Source organism: Conger conger, chromosome 18 (genome assembly GCF_963514075.1).
Source record: "Conger conger chromosome 18, fConCon1.1, whole genome shotgun sequence".
Classification (NCBI taxonomy): domain Eukaryota; kingdom Metazoa; phylum Chordata; class Actinopteri; order Anguilliformes; family Congridae; genus Conger; species Conger conger.
The window spans coordinates 32,744,824-32,767,851 of record NC_083777.1 but is presented as its reverse complement, the minus strand read 5'-3'; the positions used below and the strand labels follow the sequence as shown (position 1 = coordinate 32,767,851).

The 23,028-nt window shown below is 45.5% G+C and overlaps 1 protein-coding gene across 1 annotated transcript; it reads left to right on the top strand.

The window, feature by feature from the left end:
• The first annotated feature begins 384 nt into the window (after positions 1–384).
• LOC133118365 (calpain-2 catalytic subunit-like) lies at positions 385–22,223 on the top strand. The gene is made up of 21 exons (XM_061228291.1): positions 385–811; positions 1,780–1,849; positions 4,531–4,649; positions 8,445–8,578; positions 9,040–9,208; positions 9,486–9,569; positions 9,972–10,057; positions 12,025–12,099; positions 12,692–12,852; positions 13,384–13,553; positions 15,193–15,204; positions 16,256–16,467; positions 17,159–17,195; positions 17,712–17,777; positions 18,055–18,112; positions 18,714–18,778; positions 19,776–19,844; positions 19,929–20,007; positions 20,402–20,518; positions 21,131–21,189; positions 22,124–22,223. Exons 1-21 carry the CDS (start codon positions 560–562, stop codon positions 22,145–22,147), a joined length of 2,118 nt encoding a protein of 705 aa, XP_061084275.1. The 5' UTR covers positions 385–559; the 3' UTR covers positions 22,148–22,223.
• Positions 22,224–23,028: the final 805 nt, after the last annotated feature.

The following is a 23,028-nucleotide window of genomic DNA, read 5'->3' as shown; positions in this document are numbered from 1 at the left end:
CAACTGACTGGTTTGCTGATATTGATTTTTAGCTTGACTGATTTATTAAAGCAACCGTGCTGGATGTGTGCAAGTCAATGTCAGTTTTTTCCAGGACGCACAAAATCGTTCAAACAGTCAAAATGCGTTTTTTTCATCCCTGTTTGTTGAATGTTTCGTGCGTTATGTGTTTTCATTCTCGTTCTACCCATTATGAGCGAGAGCCGGTCCACGGGGCAGTAGGATTTACTCTGTTCTTGATAAATAAAGCGATGGCCTACATAAATAACTTACCTTGGGTCTGACTTGGTTGCAGATGTTAATGTGAAAACAGAAAACAGCACACCCTGCGGCTGTCCAAGCGTATACTCACAATACCGGACTGAGCACAGACGCGCGAGCGCACCTGTGCGTTTGAGTTCTCACTGTCGCTCTTCCAGGACGAAGAACATACCGCACGAGCTTTCGCGCTGAGGCTGTCTGGTCTATTGTGCTCAAGTTCTGCCAATTAATATTTTGCATTGTGGGTCAAGAAACCACACCCCGTAGCGTAAAAAGCAGGATAAATTCCAGTGACAGGATGGCAGGTACAGCAATGGCAGGTATTGCGTCGAGACTCAAGCACAACCGTGATAAAGCGCAAGGCATCGGTTCCAATGCACGCGCGGTTAAGTACCTTGGACAGGATTTCGAGGCGTTGAGACGAGATTGCCTTGAACGTGGGCAGCTGTTTCGGGACGAGTGCTTTGAGGCTGAGCCGTCATCCCTTGGCTTCAAAGATCTTGGACCAAATTCATACAAAGTTCGAGGCATCACTTGGACACGACCCACGGTGAGTCGAATTTGTAGGCTATTATTAATGCTGTAAAATATTACGTTGGAGTAGCATTTTTGTGTGTGGAGCCAAATAAAGTTTAATATCATGTGTTTTTCTGTGGTTAATTTAACGAAAGCCTTTGTCGGCATGCAATATAGCCTACTTTATGGGCGTGTCGTGCAGCTGTTGCCCGTGTCTTAGGCGACTATAGTGGAGATCATCACAAGTTGCATTACTTGCGACTGGGACCTTTTCCAGTCGAAACTGCTATTAATTATCTGTAAGCAGTCGCCTCGACCTACTTGGACATAATTCGTTAAAAATGTGAAAAGTTTCTGATTACTTCACGGGTAATTGATCAAATAAGCCTTGTAATAAAATAGTCAATTTGGAACTTTTGGAACATTAAATATCTGTTTGAAAGCAGCCGTTCAATTGAAATTCTGTTTGCATAAGATTATATTAATTCACCCAAAACCCATGGAAGAAAGAAATAAGATACTGGGACACACCCAAAGATGTTTTGTCAACTGTTTGGACAAAAGCATTGTCTGTGTATTGTGTTCCGTGCTGAATGGCGGATTGGCAGTATTGTTTGAGTATTGCTCTTTTGGCTGAATTTCCCATACTGGTGAGTCTACTTCATGTGCCCTTACACCATGCTGACAAGCGTTGCATTGAATATTCTCAAAGAAAGACCTTAATGGATTTATACTTTTAGTAATGAAATAATTTACATAATATACATACTATATATGTATGTAGATGTGTGTACTTCCGTATGTATTACTATTCCTAATATTTGAGATATTTAGTATTTTGCTCTTGTAGCCCATCCACTTCAAGGTTAAACATGTTGTGTGTTCAGAAATGCTCTTCTGCATACACACCACTGTTGTAACACATGGGTAGTTGAGTCACTGTCGCCTTCCTGTCAGCTTTGCATTAACACGCTGGTGTAATCTGGGTCTTTTTTGTTTCAGGAGCTGTGCTCCAACCCGCTGTTCATCCATGGCGGAGCCACCAGGACCGACATCTGCCAGGGGGCTCTAGGTAGGTATAGGGGGCTCTATGTACATATAGGGTGCTCTAGGTAGGTATGGGGGGCTCTATGTACATATAGGGTGCTCTAGGTAGGTATGGGGGGCTCTATGTACATATAGGGTGCTCTAGGTAGGTATAGGGGGCTCTATGTACATCTAGGGGGCTCTAGGTAGGTTTAGGGGCTCTATGTACATATAGGGGGCTCTAGGTAGGTGTAGGATCATGCTTCTTCCACTCAGGAACTACTGCATTTTAGGAAGTGGGCTTCAGACAGGATTCAGTCACTTCTCAAAATTGGGGGGGGGGGGGGGGGGCATGCAAAAGTGGACGAAGCTTGACCAGTAGCACGACATCTGAACCAAATCATCGTTACCATGCCCCGCAGCAGTTTTCGGTGCAGTGACAGGTTTGCAGTCAAATCCATCACAAGCTAAAGCATTCCATTCACAAAACTGCCATGTCCTAATGCTGTTCAACAGGGCTTAATGCCTTTCAGAGGGCAGCAGAGGAGTCATTCGCTCTTGCAGCTAACAATGCGATCCACCCATTCATTGCACCACCAGAGAGAACCAGTCTGCAAAATCAGAGACTGCAGTTAAGAATTCAAGGTCTGTGCTGATATCTCCGACCCAGGCCTGTGCTGATATCTCTGAGCCAGGTCTGTGCTGATATCTCTGAGCCAGGTCTGTGCTGATATCTCTGACCCAGGTCTGTGCTGATATCTCTGAGCCAGGTCTGTGCTGCTACCAGAATGTTGGTGCCGTGGGTGAGCACACATGGATGTGTGCGTGTGGGCGTATATGTGCAAGTGCTTGTGTGTGTGTGTGCGTGTGTATATGTGGCATGGCATCTGCTTGCCTCTTTTTACATCACAGGCATTTGGCTGACGCTTTTACCCAAAGCGACTTACAGTTAATTTTAGACTAAGCAGGGGACAATCCACCCCTGGAGCAATGCAGCCTTGCTGAAGGGCCTAACGGCTGTGCGGATCTTATTGTGGCAATCGAACTGGTGACCTTGTGATTAACCTTAACCACTACGCTACAGGCCGACCTGACTTTGATGTTCCTGTAAATCAAAGTGAAAGGATTTTACTTTTATCCGGAATCATTGCTGTTCTTTGCGTTCTTCATATGCAGTTGCCTCATCATCCCAAAAATGAATGTTCTTCGACTCTGTTACCCAAGGAACAAAAGGAAAAATTTTAACTGCCCTATTGACTCATGGTATATTTTGCTCCTTGGTTTTGATGGGTATTGTTGTCTGTCAAACTAGTGGGGTGACAGACATTTGCGGAATGTGGGTTTTGGCTTGTGAAACCCTCATGACAGCTGAAGAACACACCCCCGCCTCCTGCCTGCCATACTTCAGGCCCCCTCTGGCACTGCTCATCTGACAGGGAGAACCAACTTGTGTTGTCTGCCGTGGGTGGAAAATTACTTTTGCTGTTTGGGCGTTTTAAATATTACCGGTGAGGTCACAGAAAGAAGGGAGTAGGCCCTAACAAGCATAATGAAGACATTGTGAACTGAGCTTGAGAGGAACAGCCCTGTATTAATAGAGTCAAAGCATTGTAAGGAGATTGTTGGTATTATACTGTGTTTGCGGAGAGTGTTTTGCTACTGCTTTTGTTGTCATCAGATTAATCTACAGGGTGCAGGTTCCCTGCGGTCACTCTAGCATTTGGAACTGTACTTACCTCTTGGGGTTTCAGCGCACTTGTCCCTGGTTCTGGGTGTGCACTTTGTTTTACTAAATGTCACTCCAGATAAGAGCATCTGCCTGTAATGTAATGTAATGTAATGTAATGTATTGTAATGTATTGTAATGTAATGTAATGTAATGTAGTGTAATGTAATGTAATGTAATGTAATGTAGTGTATTGTAATGTAATGTAATGTAATGAGACAACATTGGCAGTCATCACAGTTATCTATGCTATTTTTCTCAGTAACAATTTATGTTACAGCCCATTAATTACCTAGTATTACACAGTTGCTTGTGTTGTTATTAGGTAACTACTTTGATTACAGTGAGTACCATACCCCTGCTTAGTCTAATCAACTCTAAGTCGTTAGGTGTAAAAGCATCTGCTGAATAACAAATGGCAGCACAGGGGCCTGCTGATCATTGCAGATGCATAAAACAAACAGACTATATCCTAGCAGCATTATCAGTAATAGGGACTCATTCTATGTGCACGCAGTATGCGCAGTGCTAATTATTCACACACTGCTTTATAAATAGTATGCGGACAATGTTTGTCCTGTGTGCACTCTGTTTGCCAGGTGTAGAGTCGCTGATTCAAGCCCCCAGTCGGCATATCGGAATGGTGAACTGAATCTGGAGAGATGAAGTTCAGTCCTTAAAAGGAAAAAAGACCCTGCTGTTGGGCCCTTGAGCAAGACCCTCAACCTTTGGGGCTTTGCCCCTGTTCCCTCTCTTTCTCCCTCTCACTTACCCGACTCACAACGGTTTCCTCTGCCATTTCTGTCCGTGCGGAAGAGAACACATTCTCCATGCACCTCCCCTGGGTAAATAAAGGATAAAAAAAGATGGCTACCTCAAGATGTTGATCCATGCCCCCTGTATCCGTAGACAGTGCTGCAGTTTTCTGGGTGCGTTGCCATTTTCTGCTCTGGAGGTGGCCCCATGCCTGGCTCAGGTGTTGAACTGCTTTGATGTTCCAGGTGACTGCTGGCTCCTGGCTGCCATCGCCTCGCTCACGCTGAACAAGCAGGTGCTGGCTCGCGTGGTGCCCCCGGGCCAGAGCTTCCAGGACGACTACGCCGGGATCTTCCACTTCGAGGTGCGTCACAAATACGCTTTAAAAAGAAAACTACACTAACGTGCACATTAGCAGCAAATTTACATTACATTTACATTTTAGTCATTTGGCAGACGCTTTTAATCCAAAGTGACTTACAAGTGCATAGGTTCTACCATAAGTCAGAGCATCACATCCAGAAACTAGCAAAATACACAGGAAATGCTGTTCTAAACAGTTGTCATCAGAAGTGCATTTTTTATTTTATTTTTATTTTTTTTGGGGGGGGGGGGGGGGGGGGGGGGGGGTTAGACAAGGATAGGGATATCAGAAAGGAGGGGCAGGGGAAATCAGGAGGGAGGACTAAGGTAGAGTTTGAAAAGGTGGGTTTTGAGTCTGCGTCGAAATAGGGGGAGGGATTCTGCTGTTCTGACAGTGGTAGGCAAGTCATTCCACTACTGAGGAACCAGAACAGAAAACAGGCGTGAACGTGCAGCTCGACCGCCAGGTGCACGTAGAGAGGGAACCGTAAGGCGACCAGAGCTGGCAGACCGGAGTGGTCTAGCTGGGGATTAGGGAGTGATCAGGGATTGTATGTAAGGTGGGGCAGTCCCCTTAGCAGCCTGAAATGCCAACACTAGGGCCTTGAAACGGATGCGTGCGGCAATAGGAAGCCAGTGGAGGCCAATGAGAAGCGGGGTGACATGAGCCGACCTGGGCTGACTGGTGATCAGGCGGGCTGCAGCATTCTGGACCAGCTGGAGGGGCTTGATGGCACACGCTGGGAGACCGGCTAGGAGGGAGTTGCAGTAATCCAGGCGGGAAATGACGAGCGCCTGGACTAGGAGCTGGGTGGCTTTCTCAGTCAGGAGATGACGGATACGGTGTATATTATACAGAAAGAACCTGCAGGTTCTGGCAGTGGAGGATACTTGTGGAGCCAGGGTGAGGCAGTTATCAAGAGTCACCCCAAGATTCTTTGCCGTACGGGAGGAGGAAACTACAAAGTCCTCAACAGTCAATGAGAGGTTGATTGACGGAGTGGACTTAGCAGGGATGTAGAGAAGCTCAGTTTTGGCAAGGTTGAGCTTCAGGTGATGGGAAGTCATCCACGCAGAGATATCAGCCAAGCAGGCAGAGATCCGTGTGGTGATTTGGGTGTCGGGGGGGAAGGAAATGAAGAGTTGGGTGTCATCAGCGTAGGAATGATAAGAAAAGCCGTGGGAAGAGATAACAGAACCAAGAGACATGGTGTATAGCGAGAAGAGGAGAGGCCCAAGAACCGAGCCCTGCGGGACTCCAGTTCGTAGGGGGTGAGGGTCGGAGACTGCGCCCCTCCAAGTCACCTGGTAGGAGCGACCAGAGAGGTAGGAGGAAAACCAAGCGAGTGCAGAACCTGTGACACCCATCCCAGACAGCGATGAGAGCAGAATCTCATGGTTGACTGTATCGAAGGCGGCTGACAGGTCGAGGAAGATGAGGAGAGAGGAGAGGGATTTTGCTTTAGCAGAGTGGAGTGCCTCAGTGACCGCGAGCAGGGCGGTTTCAGTGGAGTGGCCACTCTTGAAGCCAGACTGGTTGGGGTCATGGAGATTGTTCTGGAGAAGATAAGTGGACAGTTGGGAGCAGACCGCCCGTTCCAGAGTTTTAGCGAGAAAGGGAAGAAGAGAGACAGGCCGGTAGTTGTTCAGGGCAGAGGGGTCAAGAGTAGTCCCGGGTACTTTTGTTTACAATTACATGCATCCATGTGTCACACACTACATCTGCCAATATAAGAGGCAACCTTTTTTTTTACTGTTTTTTTTACCACAGTTCTGACATACCATGTACGATTACAGTCTGCTCTATAGTTTGCACTTGCACTAAAAGTCATCTGCATTTTTGCTTGGTTGCCTTATTGAGAGATCAAGAACATTGGTCCTGCCATCTGTCCCCATTGGTATGGCTCCATGAGTGGAACAGAAATGAACCTGCTTCGCATTTCTACTCCAGTGAAATTCACTCATGCAATGCCATGCAATCTTTCTAGAAACATATTTGCTTGAGTATTATTGCAGGAATCCCTGCCACCATGGGCTTGATAGAACCAATAATGAGAACCAGTTAGACACAGAGAATTCCAACTAAAAACAAACTGGTGGCTCACTTCTCCATGTTCAAATGTTGATGTGCACTTGTTTTCATAAACACCCAGCATGTGACATTACTTTAAATGTAATCCAGTTATCCAGTGTGGCTAATGCCAGGGGTCTCTCCCCAGCACTCATCGCTGTGCTAACTGTAAAGCATAGCGGTTAAGGTACAGGACTGGCATGAACCTAATGTAGTGTAATGTAATGTAATGTAGTGTATTGTAGTGTAATGTAATGTAATGTAACTACGTTTTTACTGGGACTCCTGCAAAGCAAGCCCAGGCTATGTGTAGGGTCGGGGACTGGCGGAGAGCCAAGAGCGACACGCGAACGTGTTCGCCACAAAACTCCAGAAGGTAAATGAAACAGAAAAGGTCTGGAGACAACTCCGACCAAAATAAAAGGAACAGCCCAAAAAAACCAGCTACCAGAAAATAAAGCAACCCTTGAAAACCAGGGCGAACAACCCAACGAAAAGGAGTGCTAAAACTGAGCACCGTAAAACCCCGGACCGGGGACAAAATAAAATAACAACCTAGTATAAAAGACTAGGCGAGAAAACAAAGAACCTTGAGTCGCAGCTCAGGAAAAACACAAACCAAAAATACAAATACCGGGGACAACGTCCCTCACCCGCAAGCTCACACGAGCTGTAAAAGAAAACAAAACAAAACCTTACGGAAGGCGTCAGCCGTGCACACAGCACCAGCTAGCTGAGCGTCCTCCTTACCCTATATATTTTCTTTCTTATTTCTTTTTTTAAATCAGACAGCAAAAACAGAACCTGCACGATACCTGACTCATAACAGATAGTCTTGCCGCGTGCATACCGGCTTGGTATCAGAGCGAACAGTGAATACCAAAGCGCCGACGGAATGCCAGCAAGCGCTTTAAATACCCACCGGAGGTAGGCTCCCCTGGCACTAATGAGGGCCAGGTGAAAATAATAATAAGCCCCTGGTGGCCACACCCGGTGCTACCTCCCAACCCTGACACTATGAGGCGCAACTATTTTAAATTTGTTAGAAAAAATGTTGGTGGGAATCTCGGGTCCACGGCCCTGAATGTACAGCTGTGCAAATGAAAACATACAAAGCTGCTCATAACCTTACAGCACTATGAGCCTGACCAGGCTGCTCATAACCTTACAGCACTATGAGCCTGACCAGGCTGCTCATAACCTTACAGCTCTATGAGCCTGACCAGGCTGCTCATAACCTTACAGCACTATGAGCCTGACCAGGCTGCTCATAACCATACAGCACTATGAGCCTGACCAGGCTGCTCATAACCTTACAGCACTATGAGCCTGACCAGGCTGCTCATAACCTTACAGCACTATGAGCCTGACCAGGCCGCTCATAACCTTACAGCACTATGAGCCTGACCAGGCTGCTCATAACCTTACAGCACTATGAGCCTGACCAGGCTGCTCATAACCTTACAGCACTATGAGCCTGACCAGGCTGCTCATAACCTTACAGCTCTATGAGCCTGACCAGGCTGCTCATAACCTTACAGCACTATGAGCCTGACCAGGCTGCTCATAACCTTACAGCTCTATGAGCCGGACCAGGCTGCTCATAACCTTACAGCACTATGAGCCTGGCCAGGCTGCTCATAACCTTACAGCACTATGAGCCTGACCAGGCTGCTCATAACCATACAGCACTATGAGCCTGACTAGTGCTATTTCTGCCCCCAGTTTTGGCAGTTTGGAGAGTGGGTGGATGTGGTGATTGACGACAGGCTGCCCACCAGAGACGGGGAGCTGCTGTTCGTCCACTCAGCCGAGGGGTCTGAGTTCTGGAGCGCCCTGCTGGAGAAGGCCTACGCCAAGTGAGTCGTTTTGACCCAGTCCAGGTCCCAGTTAAATGGAGTATCTTAACCAGAAGCTTTATGCTACGTTGGAATATGGAATTTAAATGTTTAGAATTTTTGGAGTTAACATGTCAATGGAAGGTGTATATTAACAGCATGTACATCTTGCTAACCATGTCAACCGTGTATCGGTATTTTTAGTTGGCTAGGTAAGCAGTGTTTGGATAGTTAAGTTTGGTCACTTTTGCTCTGTTTCTTTGTTTCTTTGTTCAAAAAAAAAACCAAAAAAAACAATGGCCCTTGTCCTTATCTTTGTTGTACAGGTAGCAGTTGAAATTGTACTTCCCTCTAGGGTCTTTCAGCGAACTTATCCCTGGTTATGGGTATGCACTTTGTTGTACGTCGCTCTGGATAAGAGCGTCTGCCAAATGCCAATAATGTAATGTAATGTAACCCTATCACCCCCCACCCCCTATCAGGCTGAATGGGTGCTATGAGGCTCTCTCCGGTGGGAGCACGACGGAGGGGTTTGAGGACTTCACCGGGGGCATCGCGGAGACCCACGACCTGAGGCAGGCCAGCCCCCACCTCTTCAAGATCATCCAGAAGGCGCTACGGAGGGGGTCTCTGCTGGGCTGCTCCATCGACGTGCGTCCTCATCCATTCATCACAATAGTGATGACAATGACATCCATTTGACATAGCTCAGCATTAACATAGTAACAAGTATACCTCAAGTAAAATCCCTGCATCATTTATATAAAATTGCTTGATATTTAAAAGTGTCGACGTGCTAGTTGTGCCCTAAAGATGCAGGCTATGACATTGGAGTTGACTGGATAAATGTAGGCTGAATGTGAACGAGAAGGGATGCCTGGTAGAGATTGTATCAGTTCTGCCTCTCACCTGGGTCCTCTGTGTGTAGATAACAAGCTCGGCCGATTCGGAGGCCATCACGTCTCGGAAGCTGGTGAAGGGGCACGCCTACTCTGTCACCGGAGCAGAACAAGTGAGCGTCTCCTTCATTATTTCTGCCTTACTTTGGTTCATTAGGAACTTTAATTATACCAGATTCCCATTTTTGGAATTGCACAACATACTGCACATTTAAAAAAACATTTTTAAACATTAAACAAACACAACATGCTTAATACTGATTATATGATACTAATGTTTGTTGTAATGTGTATTGTACAGGTGTAATGTAATGGTTTGTGTTTATTGTACAGGTGGAATGTAATGGTTTGTGTGTATCGTACAGGTGTAATGTAATGGTTTGTGTGTATTGTACAGGTGTAATGTAATGGTTTGTGTGTACAGGTGTAATGTAATGGTTTGTGTGTATCGTACAGGTGTAATGTAATGGTTTGTGTGTATTGTACAGGTGTAATGTAATGGTTTGTGTGTACAGGTGGAATATGATGGGCAGATGGTGAAACTGATCCGCATCAGAAACCCCTGGGGGCAGGTCGAGTGGACTGGAGCCTGGAGTGATGGGTAAACTACACTGCCCTCAACAAGCACTTTAGTCTTATATTTAGAATTAAAATCTTATTTTTATAACTTTTAATGATAATTAACACACACGTATGTACTATATATATATATATATATATATATATATATATATATATATATATATATATATATACACTCACTGAGCATTTTATTAGGAACACTATACAAATACTGGGTAGTCTCCCTTTGGTCTCAAAACAGCCTCAATTCTATTATTACTTTGAGAGTCTGTTCCATGTTGACATGATTGCATCATGCAATATTTGAAATAAGTCTCATTACAAAACTAAAATGCTTGTAATGCTTAGTAATGCTACCTTAGTCCTCCCTCCTGATTTCCCCTGCCCCTCCTTTCTGATATCCCTATCCTTGTCTAACCCCCCCCCCCCAAAAAAATAAAAAAATAAATAAATAAATAAAAATGCACTTCTGATGACAACTATGTTTAGAACAGCATTTCCTGTGTATTTTGCTACTTTTTGGATGTGATGCTCTGACTTATGGTAGAACCTATGCACTTGTAAGTCGCTTTGGATTAAAAGCGTCTGCCAAATGACTAAAATGTAAATGTAAAATGTAAAGGCAATCACTTTTTTAAGTGTTGTGTTATGGTTGTGTTTTGAATTTAAATGGTTAACCATGGTCCTATCCAGAGCTTATCCAGTGGTATTGTACTAATTCTATTCCTTATTATTCATCCGCTTCTCTCGAGCGGTTGAGGCTCTGTTGTGATGAACTGGGGTTGGTGTTTGGGCTGAATCTGGTTGCATAGTGAGGCTCATAGTGAGTAATCCCAAAGCTATGTGAACTGGCCTCACGGGCCTAACCTAAACGACAGAACACCACTCCCAGCCTGGGAATGAGAGGAGCTCATTCCTTCCCCAGGTAAAGGTGTGCACAGGTACTGCACTCACGTGTGCACCACGCTGAAGCGCTCGGTTCACACTTTTACATTACACTACATTACACTTACTCTCCACACCTGAGCAGACCGAGCCGCATAGGGTGGGGGGGTCAGGCAGCATACGTAGCATAGCGGCCTGTAGTGTAGTGGTTAAGGTAAATGACTGCGACACGCAAGGTTGGTGGTTCTAATCCCGGTGTAGCCACAAGAGCAAGGCCCTTAACCATGTATTGCTCCAGGGGAGGATTGTCTCCTGCTTAGTCTAATCAACTGTATGTCGCTCTGGATAAGAGCGTCTGCCAAATGCCATTAATGTAATAATGTAATACGTTCACACTGGCAGGGGAGAAATTCCACACATGCTTTTTCTCACAGAGAGCGGTCCCTGTGCCAGGACATGCAGTGGAGTCAGAAATGCTGGGGTTTTCAACACCAGGCTTGATACGATGCTAGATACTATTTCGCTTTGAGGCAAACTAAGCAGTAGGGTCACTTTAGTAGTAGACGAGCATTGCTGGGCTGAATGGCCTGTTATGCAATGTTATGTTATACCTGTGATTGGGCTTCACTAAAAGAGAGGGGGAAAGCCATCTGCTGACTGACTGAAATGAAAATAACAACAATGAAAGCAAAATGTTTTGTATTATTATAATTGTTATGATCGATTATTTTTGGTTTTATGCTCCAGCAGATGACTAATGTGTGCTTTGTTAGGGTTGGAGTGAAAACCTACAGGACAGTAGATCTCCAGGAACAGGGTTAGGCAGTTCTGCTCTAGCTGTTGAATGAGGTGTGCTTTGTTGGGGTTGGAGTGAAAACCTACAGGACAGTAGATCTCCAGGAACAGGGTTAGGCAGCCCTGCTCTAGCTGTTGAATGAGGTGTGCTTTGTTGGGGTTGGAGTGAAAACCTACAGGACAGTAGACCTTTGTTCCCAGCACCACAGGTCAGCATGACGGGATCAGCTGTGTGGTCCCCTGGGACAGTAGACCAGCTGTTGGACTGTAGGCCTTTTTCTGATCCCTTCCTGTTTGTTTGTGCAGCTCAGCCGAGTGGCGGTACGTCAGCGAGGAGGACCGGGACCGGCTGGGGAACAGGGCAGAAGACGGAGAGTTCTGGTAAAACTCAACCATAGCTCTACTGTGCTACATCATACACTGCTGTATCATACTCAACTCTGTAATCTACTGTACCCTGCTCTAATGTCCTCTCTGTACTATATTTCATATATATCTACTCTACTGTAATGTACTTTATTATATTCTTCTCCTGTATTCTGCCGTTCTCTGTTCTGTCCTCACATGCATTCAAGATGGAGAACATTTAGAGCAAACTACGTTTGCAACAGTTACTGTTGAACAATTTTAAATGAACGTTCTGTTCAGTTCGCCACCAACGGCTTTTTCCATTAAAATGGATGCAACTTGGCTCTAACAGTGTTAGCTAGCTGATTAGTTGCTTACCTGGGGATTTTTTGAAAAAAGGTAAGAACAAATATTACGTTGACTAAAGTGCATTATAACAGCCAAATTATTGTCAACTTTCTTTCTGCATCTTTCCCATCAGCAGCCACTCTTGTTCACACTGTTAGCTAACGTTTGCAGCAAAACCCAAAAATTTTCATTGTATTATTCTGTACTGTATTGTAAATACATCACAAAGCGTTATGGGGATGACTCCGTTTTTAAAAATGTCCTTTTTGTCCCGCAGGATGTCCTTCCGTGACTTCCTGCGGCAGTATTCTCGAGTGGAGATCTGCAACCTCACCCCCGACGCCCTCACCGATGACGAGTTCCAGAAATGGGCCCTGTCCACCTTCGAGGGCAGCTGGAGGAGAGGCTCCACCGCTGGGGGCTGCCGGAACTACCCAAGTACTCACCCCGCTCAACCTGCCCAACCCCAACCCACCCTACCCCAACCCCAACCCCAACCCACCCAACCCACCCAACCCCAACCCGCCCAACCCGCCCAACCTACCCAACCCCAACCCCAACCCGCCCAACCTGTCCAACCCCAACCCGCCCAACCTACCAAACCCCAACCCCAACCCCGTCCCCAACCCCAACCCCGTCCCCAACCCCAACCCCAACCCCGTCCCCAACCCCAACCCCAACCCGCCCAACCTACCCAACCCCAACCCCTTCCCCAACCCCAACCCCAACCCGCCCAACCTACCCAACCCCAACCCCAACCCCGTCCCCTACCCCAACCCCACCCAAACCTCGCCTTCACTTTGCTTACTTCATTTTATCTCATTGATTGAGTCTCAGTGGAGCTGGACTTGTCAAAATCTGGCTCATCTGGCTCATTTCACTTGAAAGCTTAATTAAATAATTAATCATTATTCATTAATGGTGATTCGTTCTGTTGCTTCATTACTTGACCCCTTCGCCCCCTTCAAGACACCTTCTGGACCAACCCTCAGTTTGTGATAAAACTGGAGGAGGAGGACGATGACCCGGATGATGACGAGGTGGGCTGCACCTTCCTGGTGGGACTGATCCAGAAGAACCGGCGCCGGATGAGGAAGATGGGCCAGGACATGCACACCATCGGCTTTGCCATCTACGAGGTGAGCAGGCCCAGATCCTAACCTCAGCTGTGTGCACAGAATGCAGGGCGTGCCCACTACTCATGAATATCCATTTAGATCTCTTATTTTATTTAACGGTACAATAGGTAATTTCTGACTCCTAACGGAATTGCAACAACAAACAACCTCAAACCATAAAACTGTTTATGCTGCCCACAGTCTATGAATATACCGCTGATTGTGACAAATGCAACAGAGCCTGTCGTCTTTTCGTAGTATTTTTTGTCTTTTTGAAGTTTTCACTTTAGCTAACCAACTATATTGTGAGCAAGCAAGTTATTTGGCTACGTAACTGGCTAGCTATATAATTAAGATATGATAGTCTACCACAAACGATGCAGTTTGAGAGAAATAAAGGTTTAGCTAATCACGGATGATTGAACACGTAAAGAGATAAAAGGAACGTGTTGCTGCCCAAATTGCACTCCAGACAAGCGATCTCTGAAACTCTGTAAACTATTGCTTATCTAGTTAACAATACCAGTTCGCTATCAGTAACAACAAGCAAATGAGCTATTACTAGTTAGCTTCCCGAATTTACAAATATCCACCTGAAGCACAACCCTTGTGCAAATGCTACTATGTTCGTATTGCCTTTATTTTATCGTAAGTGGATATTTGTAAATTTGTCAAGTTAACTATAGCTTGTCGCTACCGATAACAAAGTGATATTGTTTTATAACTAGACTAGAGTCTCTGCTTGGATAATAAGCAATAGTATACAGCGTTTCAGTGATCGCTTTTCTGGATTACAATTTGGGCAGCTACATGAGCAATCAGAATAACCCCCCACGTCATTGGCTGTGCTATGGTAACAAACAGCAATGTGTGGAAAATGGGAGAACGGTCTGTCAATCATAGCTATTTGACAGTGCTCATTACCACACCCACATTTCCTGAACAGGCGGTGGTGACTTTAAAATTGTCATTCCATTACCAGCCAATAGGGGGCAGAACTGAGAGATAAGATAAGAGAGTTACAGGTCATATACAGGTTGACTTATATAATCCTGTATACGACATGGCTCAGGCAGTAAGAGCAGTCGTCTCATTGGCTCAGGCAGTAAGAGCAGTCGTCTCATTGGCTCAGGCAGTAAGAGCAGTCGTCTCATTGGCTCAGGCAGTAAGCGCAGTCGTCTCATTGGCTCAGGCAGTAAGCGCAGTCGTCTCATTGGCTCAGGCAGTAAGAGCAGTCGTCTCATTGGCTCAGGCAGTAAGCGCAGTCGTCTCATTGGCTCAGGCAGTAAGAGCAGTCGTCTCGTTGGCTCAGGCAGTAAGAGCAGTCGTCTCATTGGCTCAGGCAGTAAGCGCAGTCGTCTGGCAGTCGGAGGGTTGCTGGTTTGATTCCCCGCCCAGGCTGTGTCGAAGTGTCCCTGAGCAAGACACCTAACCCCCAAATGCTCCTGACGAGCTGGTCGGTGCCTTGCATGGCAGCCAATCGCCATTGGTGTGTGTGTGTGTGTATGAATGGGTGAATGAGAAGCATCAATTGTACAGCGCTTTGGATAAAGGCACTATATAAATGCCAACCATTTACCATTTACCATCTGTATATGATGAGCCGCTCAGTCTAGCAATATTTTAACTAACTAACAATTATTTTGTTCTTTTTTTGTAGGTGCCTGAGGAGGTATGTGTCAGAAGGAGGGGCTCATTACCATGGAGACAGGGAGGTCCATCACACATAACTCCTGCTGTAGCTCAAGTCATACCTGTGCAACATCCACCTATATCTGCTGCACGCAACAAGTGCATAAGACTGCTGTTTTTTTAGTCATAACTGCTCTACATTCTATTTATGGATTTCATGCTTTTCACAAGTTGAGCTGCTTTGCTGCATCCGCTAAATGGATAAAATGTAAATGTACCTGCTGCACATAATGGTGTGAGCCCTGCACCCATATCTGCTGGGCTTAACCAGTGACTCATGAGGGACTTCCATATGGGTGTGGCCATATCTGCAGTTCTTCTGTACACTAGAATAACAATAAGCTAGCAGGACAGTGCTAGATGACCTAGGAAATCTGTGAAGTAACAGACAGATCTGATTTGATGGTCGAAAATCACATTTATCTATTTTTCTTTTTTGATAAGCCCGAGAAAACCTACTAGTCATACTATTATGAATGACTATTAAGCAAACCTTGAGTTAGGCTAGTGTTTATTCTATACCATTATATTCTATAATGTTTATTCTATAGTGCAAACTGTGTTTCCCTGTATGGGATGGTTTCTGTGGTAAGGATAGTATACCTGTGTATCCTGCCACCACTAGTGTGTGTGTGTGCGTGTGTGTGTGTGTGTGTGAGTGTGTGTGTGTGTGTGTGAGTGTATGTGTGAGTGTGTGTGCGTGTGTGTGTGTGCGTGTGTGTGTGTGAGTATCCTTCAGCCCTGAGGATGTGTGTGTGCGTGTGTGTGTGTGTGTGTGTGTGAGTATCCTTCAGCCCTGAGGATGTGTGTGTGTGTGTGTGTGTGAGTGTGCGTGTGTGTGAGTGTGTGTGAGTGTGCGTGTGTGTGCGTGTGTGTGCGTGTGTGTGCGTGTGTGTGTGTGTGAGTATCCTTCAGCCCTGAGGATGTGTGTGTGTGTGTGTGTGTGTGTGTGTGAGTGTGCGTGTGTGTGCGTGTATGTGTGTGTGTGTGAGTATCCTTCAGCCCTGAGGATGTGTGTGTGTGTCCTCCAGTGCTCGGGTCAGAGGAACATCCACCTGAACCGGTCCTTCTTCCTGCGAAACGCGTCAGCGGCGCGGTCCGAGACCTTCATCAACCTGCGGGAGGTGTGCAGCCGCTTCTGCCTGCCCCCGGGGGAGTACCTCATCCTGCCCTCCACCTTCCAGCCCCAGGAGAATGGAGACTTCGTTGTGCGCGTCTTCTCCGAGAAGCAGGCCGACTTCCAGTACGCTGTCCCTAAACGAGAGCCGAGTTATTGCAGGAAAGGCCAGTTTATAGTCCAGCGACAGAGCGGCGGTCAACTGACATCGCAGAATGTTCAGAAATGTTTTTTTGTCGCCTGACGTAGACTGTGGTCGTCCTTAGCAGAAATACTCCTGTTAAGTGTATTCCACTCCAGTGTAAGGCGCACTCCAGTTGAGTATAAAATTTCGCTGCAAACAGTGACTTCACTGGATTATAAACTGGCATTCATATTTGTATGAAGTCCGTTATATTCCGTTATAACAGTACCAGGGCCTAAGGCCAGTCATGTGGTGTGGTGGGACACAACACGCACCTGAGAGGAGTGTAGACAGCATTCTGATTGGCCACTCTCCAGTCGCTGTTTATTAGAAAGGTAGAACAGGTAGAATATTTTCTGTCTGCGTTTGCACTGCTAAGAAAAACTCCTAAATTGGTTTGGACACATGCTTTTTAAACACACTGCTCCTTAAATTATTGTTCAAAAACAGCCCAGACAGGAGAAAAAGAGAGAGGGAGCTCAAATTATATTGTGTCAAGGGCGCCTGAGGCAACAGCAGCTGAAAGGTCTGGTTGGACCTACTTTACGTTTCCACAGATAACTGAAGTACTCAGAACACAAACACTGGGGATAACCAGGCTTTACTGTTTTTCTGTCTCTCTCTTTGTTTTAGAGAACTGGATGACCCTGTTGAGTCCCACGTGGAGGAGGTAAAGCTCTGCATCTGCCCATTATTTATTAACATAACAAAATGTTGAGAACAGGCCATTCAGCCCAGCAAAGCTCATCTTTTCCTACCACTAAAGTGTACCTAATGCTTAGATTACCTAAAAGCTAGATGGTAACCTGGTTTTGAAAACCCCCAGTGTCTCTGCACAATATTTATTTTCTGTTACATCGCTGCACCGTGTTCCATTCATTCAGGAAAGCCACGCCTTAAAAGGCATACATTGCTTCTGTGCAGTCTCCCAGCAGAACTGCGCAGTCTCCCAGCAGAACTGCGCAGTCGGTGTGCTGGGAGTTCATGGAATGTGCAGCTTGTGCAGTCTGGCTGCACACACTCAATCAGCCAATTATGTCCCTCTTCTAAGAGTCGAGCACAACCCATGCAGGATAACAGACAATTCCCTCAATGGACACAACAATGTAATATAAATCCATATCCTTATTTACAAAAAAACGATTGCTTACCTTTACCTGCTATTGCTCCGTGTGTGTGGCTGCAGATTGAGGTGACAGAAGAGGATGTAGGGGACCGGTTCCGCAGCCTGTTCGGACAGCTGGCTGGACATGTAAGTATCACCCCATCATTTCTCCCTTCCGAAATGTGAGAAAAGTATGTTTTTTTTATACAGTACGTTTCTAGTCCTGTGTAAACTACTGGCCCACGGGCAGAACACTGTTCATGCATCATATACATGCACATGCGCGCACACACACACACACTCACACTCTCTCTCTCTCTCACACACACACACACACAGTAATATACACACATTTTGGGCACATTATTTTATATAACAGTATCAGTATTTAATTTTGTATTATGTTTATTCTGTGCTTCTGCAGGACTGTGAAATTTCTGCTTTTGAACTGAGAAGAATTTTGAACAAAGTGGTCACCAGACGTAAGTCTCTACTTTTGGCAACAGTTGGATCTATCCGTGGCCATTTTAAATGGATCAATTGGAATGATCTGAGGCAGTGGTGTTGGCTCTGATAGATAGATAGATGGATCGATAGATAGATAGATAGATACTTTATTCATCCTGAGGGCTCTGCCAGCCCACCAGGGCGTGTTTCCTCTGCCCACTCTTTTAGGAGCTTGATGAAGTTTGTTTGAGACAGAGACAGAAAAGGCCTGCACAGTCTCTGCAATCCTTAGTATACGCCCAAACTGTCAAACAGTGTGGTGACATTTTCAAATTTAGCTCCACAACACGGGTGCCAGTCATTTCCTGTGCTTTCCTTATTAAGTGGTGCGTCACACGTTTGAATGTTTAACTGACAGAACCCTCTACCAACATTAACCCTGCTTTCATCTTCGGTTGGATTCCTCAAACTCTGAAACATGCAGTTCTTAACTCTGCTCAGTAGATGGCGGTGTGGTATAGTCAAGCAATCCCACAGAGGCCATCTGTTCAGGCTTGAGAGCGTATGTCTGTTTGAAGCAGATGACTGTTAGAGTCGATTAGGTGCTCAGGACTTCCATCTTTTCTTTTTGTTCAGGTGACGATATCAAGACCAACGGATTCAGTTTGGCAACATGCTGGAACATGGTGAACCTCCTGGATGTATCCTTACACAAGATGACACCGCCTGCCCTCACTAACACAACATTATGCATTATTATGTTACATGAGATTACACTACATTTCATAGGATTACATGAGATCTCACAACATTATATTGCACAACAATACATTATGGGATGTTAGGCTGCTCCTCTCGCTCTAGGTGAGTGGCGTATTGTCTGTTTTCAGGTGACGATGGCGGATTAGGGAACTAGGCCCAGGAGTTGCAGCTGTTGTTTTAAAGATGGATGCTGCTGCTGCATATTTTCCACACACATATTTTTCGTTGTTTTTGAGCTTTTCATATCATCTTGGAGCTTTCGGATTGTGTTCCATCCTGATTACAGTAAAACAATTGCAGTGTTGGTAGAATATTTATGCATATTTTAGGATGCATATTTTAGGGTCAAACTTCCATTTTTCCGAGCCGTTTTTTTGCATAATTATCAGATGATAAATGTTAGCACAGACAGCTGACAGCAGGAGGTGGAGGAGGGGTTAGGGGCCTACGTCACTGCCCTTTGAGAATGTTTTATGGGTTTTAGAGACTAAAATGTTATGTGTATTTGTGGGCCTTTAACATGAGTCACTTCAGTATGCACAGTAGCCAGCTGTATGAAGAGCTTATGTTAATAAGGCCCATTGGCAGAGCAGAGAACGCACTGGTCTTAATAAGGCTCATTGGCAGAGCAGAGAACGCAGTGGTCTTAATAAGGCCCATTGGCAGAGCAGAGAACGCACTGGTCTTAATAAGGCCCATTGGCAGAGCAGAGAACGCACTGGTCTTAATAAGGCCCATTGGCAGAGCAGAGAACGCACTGGTCTTAATAAGGCCCATTGGCAGAGCAGAGAACGCACTGGTCTTAATAAGGCCCATTGGCAGAGCAGAGAACGCACTGGTCTTAATAAGGCCCATTGGCAGAGCAGAGAACGCACTGGTCTTAATAAGGCCCATTGGCAGAATGCACTGGCTTTGCTTCCTTGACTGGGATCACAGAAAGATGGCACTGGGAAACTCGGCCTGGTGGAATTCAAGATCCTGTGGACCAAAATTGAAAATTACCTGGTTTGCAGAAAGCACAGCTTAATCCAAACCATAACTCTGCTGTACTGCAGAGTAGATGTGCCTGACCTTTGACCTCTGTTACAGAACTTATACCGGGAGAAGGATGTGGACAATTCAGGCTGCATGAGCTCCAGTGAAATACGTGTGGTGGTGGAGGAGGCAGGTGAGAGAGAGAGAGAGAGAGAGAAGGAGAGAGTGAGAGACAGAGTGCGGGAGAGGGAGCGAGAGAAGGAGAGAGAGAGTGTCATTATTGAGCAGTGTGTATGTCTATGCTGCCACACTTGTCACCTAATCTAACTGTATAAATATAACCAATGTTTTTCATGCATAGGGCGTATGTGGTGTTTATGCAAAAAAAACAAACAAACAAAGATTCTGCCATGTCAGTGAGATAAATCCATTCTGATTCATCTCTCTATGGTCCTCAGTGGGATCTGTCCATTCTATGATTCCTCTCTCTATGGTCCTCAGTGAGATCGGTCCATTCTATGATTCCTCTCTCTATGGTCCGCAGTGAGATCGGTCCATTCTATGATTCCTCTCTCTATGGTCCGCAGGCTTCTCCCTGAACAACGCCCTGCACCAGATTGTGGTGGCCCGTTACGGCGACTCAGACCTCACCATCGACTTCGACAATATGGTGGGCTGCCTGATCCGCCTGGAGAGCCTGTTCAGTGAGTTTATTTCCATCGTCCACTGCATGGGACATTAAGCTGTGGTCCAGACACTTCAAGACCATTCAGGAAAGATCAATGGGAAAATCCCCACTAAATGGATCTCTGCTACATCTGGCCACCTAGTCATCCATCCCTCAACTGACTGGCTACATAATCCCTTACACAATAATATTAATAATAAGAAGAAGAAGAAGAAGAAGAAGAATAAAAGATAACAAGAAAAATGTTATGACAAAATAAAAATATGAATAGGTATTAATGGGCAGGATACAAATGAGTTAAAAGGCAAATTAAGGAAGGTTTAGAGTCTAGCTATTCGAATGTTTTCATTTTTGTGCATTCACTGGCTCAGTTTCCATGCTAGCATAACGTGTAAATTAGCAACTCCGACACCATCTTATTTACACAAGGTATCATGTGTGGTCTCACAGTGCTGTAGGGCTGGGCTGACCTGGGCTAATCACAGGGCTGCATGGCTGGGCAAATCTGGGTCTCAGTGCCGTGCAGCTGGGCTGATCTGGGTCTCAGTGCTGTACAGTTGGGCTGGTCTCAGTGCTGTAAGGTCCTTCAGTGTGTGGATGAATTCTAACAGGAACACTGTCCCAACAGAAACCTTTAAGACTCTGGAAAAGGATGAGACTGGAGAAGTAGAGATGAATATCTATGAGGTAAATAAATGTTCTGCTTGAACAGGTATCCGATGGGGTCTGTATTAAGCACTTTTACAAAATCGATTTGATCCAAATCAATTGAAAAGGTATTTTATTTTTTTATTTATTCTGAAATTTCCCTCAATGCATTTCCTTCTCGGTTGTCAATGTTCAAATGCACTACAGTCTGTGAAAGGAAGTACATGCAATAGATCACTCTGCATCTTGTGTAAAATAGATCTAAAACGTTATGCTCTTGTGACCTTAATACGTGATGACCATACACTGAAACACCTCATTGTAATGACATCAGTACATATAAAAGTACACAAGATATCCATGTGATTTACTTGGTTTCACAAATGCAGTCAAGACCAACTCATTTAATTTGTGGGCCTAAGCTTCCACAAAAAATGTTTCTGGTGATTTTTTTTTTTTCTAGCTACGTTCCAATTAAAAATTAAACATTGTTGCTTTTTGGGGTGAAGTTGACTTTTAAGTGTCCAGATTACATGTAAGAATGGTATAGCATAGAACACGGTACAACTGACAGTGTTTTGTGGTGTGTGATCAGCGGGTGAGTGAGAGAGATCGGGTGTGCGATCAGCGGGTGAGTGAGAGAGATCAGGTGTGTGATCAGCAGGTGAGTGAGAGAGATCAGGTGTGTGATCAGCAGGTGAGTGAGAGAGATCAGGTGTGCGATCAGCGGGTGAGTGACAGAGATCGGGTGTGCGATCAGCGGGTGAGTGAGAGAGATCAGGTGTGTGATCAGCAGGTGAGTGAGAGAGATCAGGTGTGTGATCAGCGGGTGAGTGAGAGAGATCGGGTGTGTGATCAGCGGGTGAGTGAGAGAGATCAGGTGTGTGATCAGCAGGTGAGTGAGAGAGATCGGGTGTGCGATCAGCGGGTGAGTGAGAGAGATCGCTGATGTTTCTCATGTGTTTCTCCACAGTGGCTGACCGTGTCTATGCTATGAGATGAAGAGTGTGACAGCAAGGAGTTCACCATCTGCACCTCTGGGGCTTTCTGTTTATCTGTTGGGGGGGGGGGGGCAGTCAGACCATCCTGCGCTGACCCAGCTGTCTGTGTCTTTCATAGATCTCCTTTCTCTTGGTGCTTTTGTGGTTGTTGATCGTTTTTTGGTTTCCTCAAATCAACTGGATAGGAATGACACACATGACGGATTCAGACGCACGGCAGGAGGGTTTCTGTGAAGAGACGGAATCGGTGCGAGTCACCGGAGGCCGGGAGATTTGGGCGTAGCGCTGAGCAGAGATATTATGATATCATAAGTGTGGCTGATTATGCATTCAGTTGAATTGACTAAAGTTCAGGCACTTGATGAGGGTCGATTTGTGCAGTCCCTGAAGAGCAGGCACCAGCGAGAGAGACACAGGCTCCGAGTCTAATAATTTAAATTAAAATCAAACAAAATCACACTTTCAACTCCAAGGAATCAAACAGATGATTAATATGAATTAATGATTGCAGCCAAGCAATAATTAAGGCTGGGTGTTTGCCACAGAAAATATTTAGAAAATCATTTATGAAATTAAGCAATATCTCATGCTAAGCTGTGGGAAATTACTGAAATAACATGCCTAACTAATCGGCCAATTGCGAGGCAGCATTGCAATGCATGAATTCATGTAGATACAGATACAGATACAGGTACAGGTCAGGAGCTTCAGGTAACCATCAGAATGGGGGGAAAATGTGATCTAAGTGACTTTGACTGTGGAATGATTGTTGGTGGCAGATTTTCACATACACTAGTCTCTAGATTTTGCAAAGAATGGTGCAAAAAAACCAAAAATAAAATCCAGTGAGCAGCAGTTCTGCAGACAGAAACGAGAG

Excerpts from the sequence above, each read along its gene's own strand:
- LOC133118365 (XM_061228291.1), top strand. The coding sequence starts at position 560 with ATGGCAGGTACAGCAATGGCAGGTATTGCGTCGAGACTCAAGCACAAC. Across the intron at positions 18,113-18,713 it reads GAACAAAGTGGTCACCAGAC|GTGACGATATCAAGACCAAC; the intron begins GTAAGTCTCTAC and ends CTTTTTGTTCAG. Across the intron at positions 19,845-19,928 it reads CCAAAATTGAAAATTACCTG|AACTTATACCGGGAGAAGGA; the intron begins GTTTGCAGAAAG and ends CCTCTGTTACAG.